The following is a 435-nucleotide window of genomic DNA, read 5'->3' as shown; positions in this document are numbered from 1 at the left end:
GATTACCCCTTCATAATCTCTACTTCCTTCCGCTCTCCGAATCACAAGAACAGCAGAAAAAAAAGAAAAACGAAAAGATAGAGAATTAATGGACACGAAAACCTCCCCTCTCCAGGTACAGAGGACTCCCTAGTAGTGCAATTCCCAGACTCGGACAAACCCTTCCCTCGGCCGAGCTACTTGCCAAGGTCAGTGCCACGGGACTTTGGCGAGCGCCTCACGAGAGCCCACGGCGACCCTTTCGCCTGGTGGATGGGGCAGTTCTTCAAGTATGCCATGAGGATGACCCAGGAATTCCAGGAGCATGTTGAGAAGCTTAGTGATCGTCTAGGCTTCGAGGGTCCTATTGTTGGGTGAGTTGAGTTGCGTGTTGTCTTTCCTATAACATGCTCGAAGTGTTTTTTTTTGTTTGTTTTTTGTCACTGTATCCGCTAA

General features: G+C 48.7%; 1 protein-coding gene across 1 annotated transcript in view; it reads left to right on the top strand.

Annotated features, from left to right (window-relative positions):
* Positions 1–435, top strand: part of LOC119581937 (alpha-(1,6)-fucosyltransferase-like) — a 17115-nt gene that overhangs the window by 12873 nt on the left and 3807 nt on the right. Inside the window, exon 7 of the mRNA XM_037930109.1 lies at positions 116–353. Coding sequence (XP_037786037.1) covers positions 116–353 — 238 coding nt within the window. The remainder of the gene's footprint in view (positions 1–115; positions 354–435) is intronic.

The sequence above is a fragment of the Penaeus monodon genome, chromosome 15 (assembly GCF_015228065.2).
Source record: "Penaeus monodon isolate SGIC_2016 chromosome 15, NSTDA_Pmon_1, whole genome shotgun sequence".
Taxonomy (NCBI): domain Eukaryota; kingdom Metazoa; phylum Arthropoda; class Malacostraca; order Decapoda; family Penaeidae; genus Penaeus; species Penaeus monodon.
This window is presented reverse-complemented; position numbering and strand designations above follow the sequence as displayed.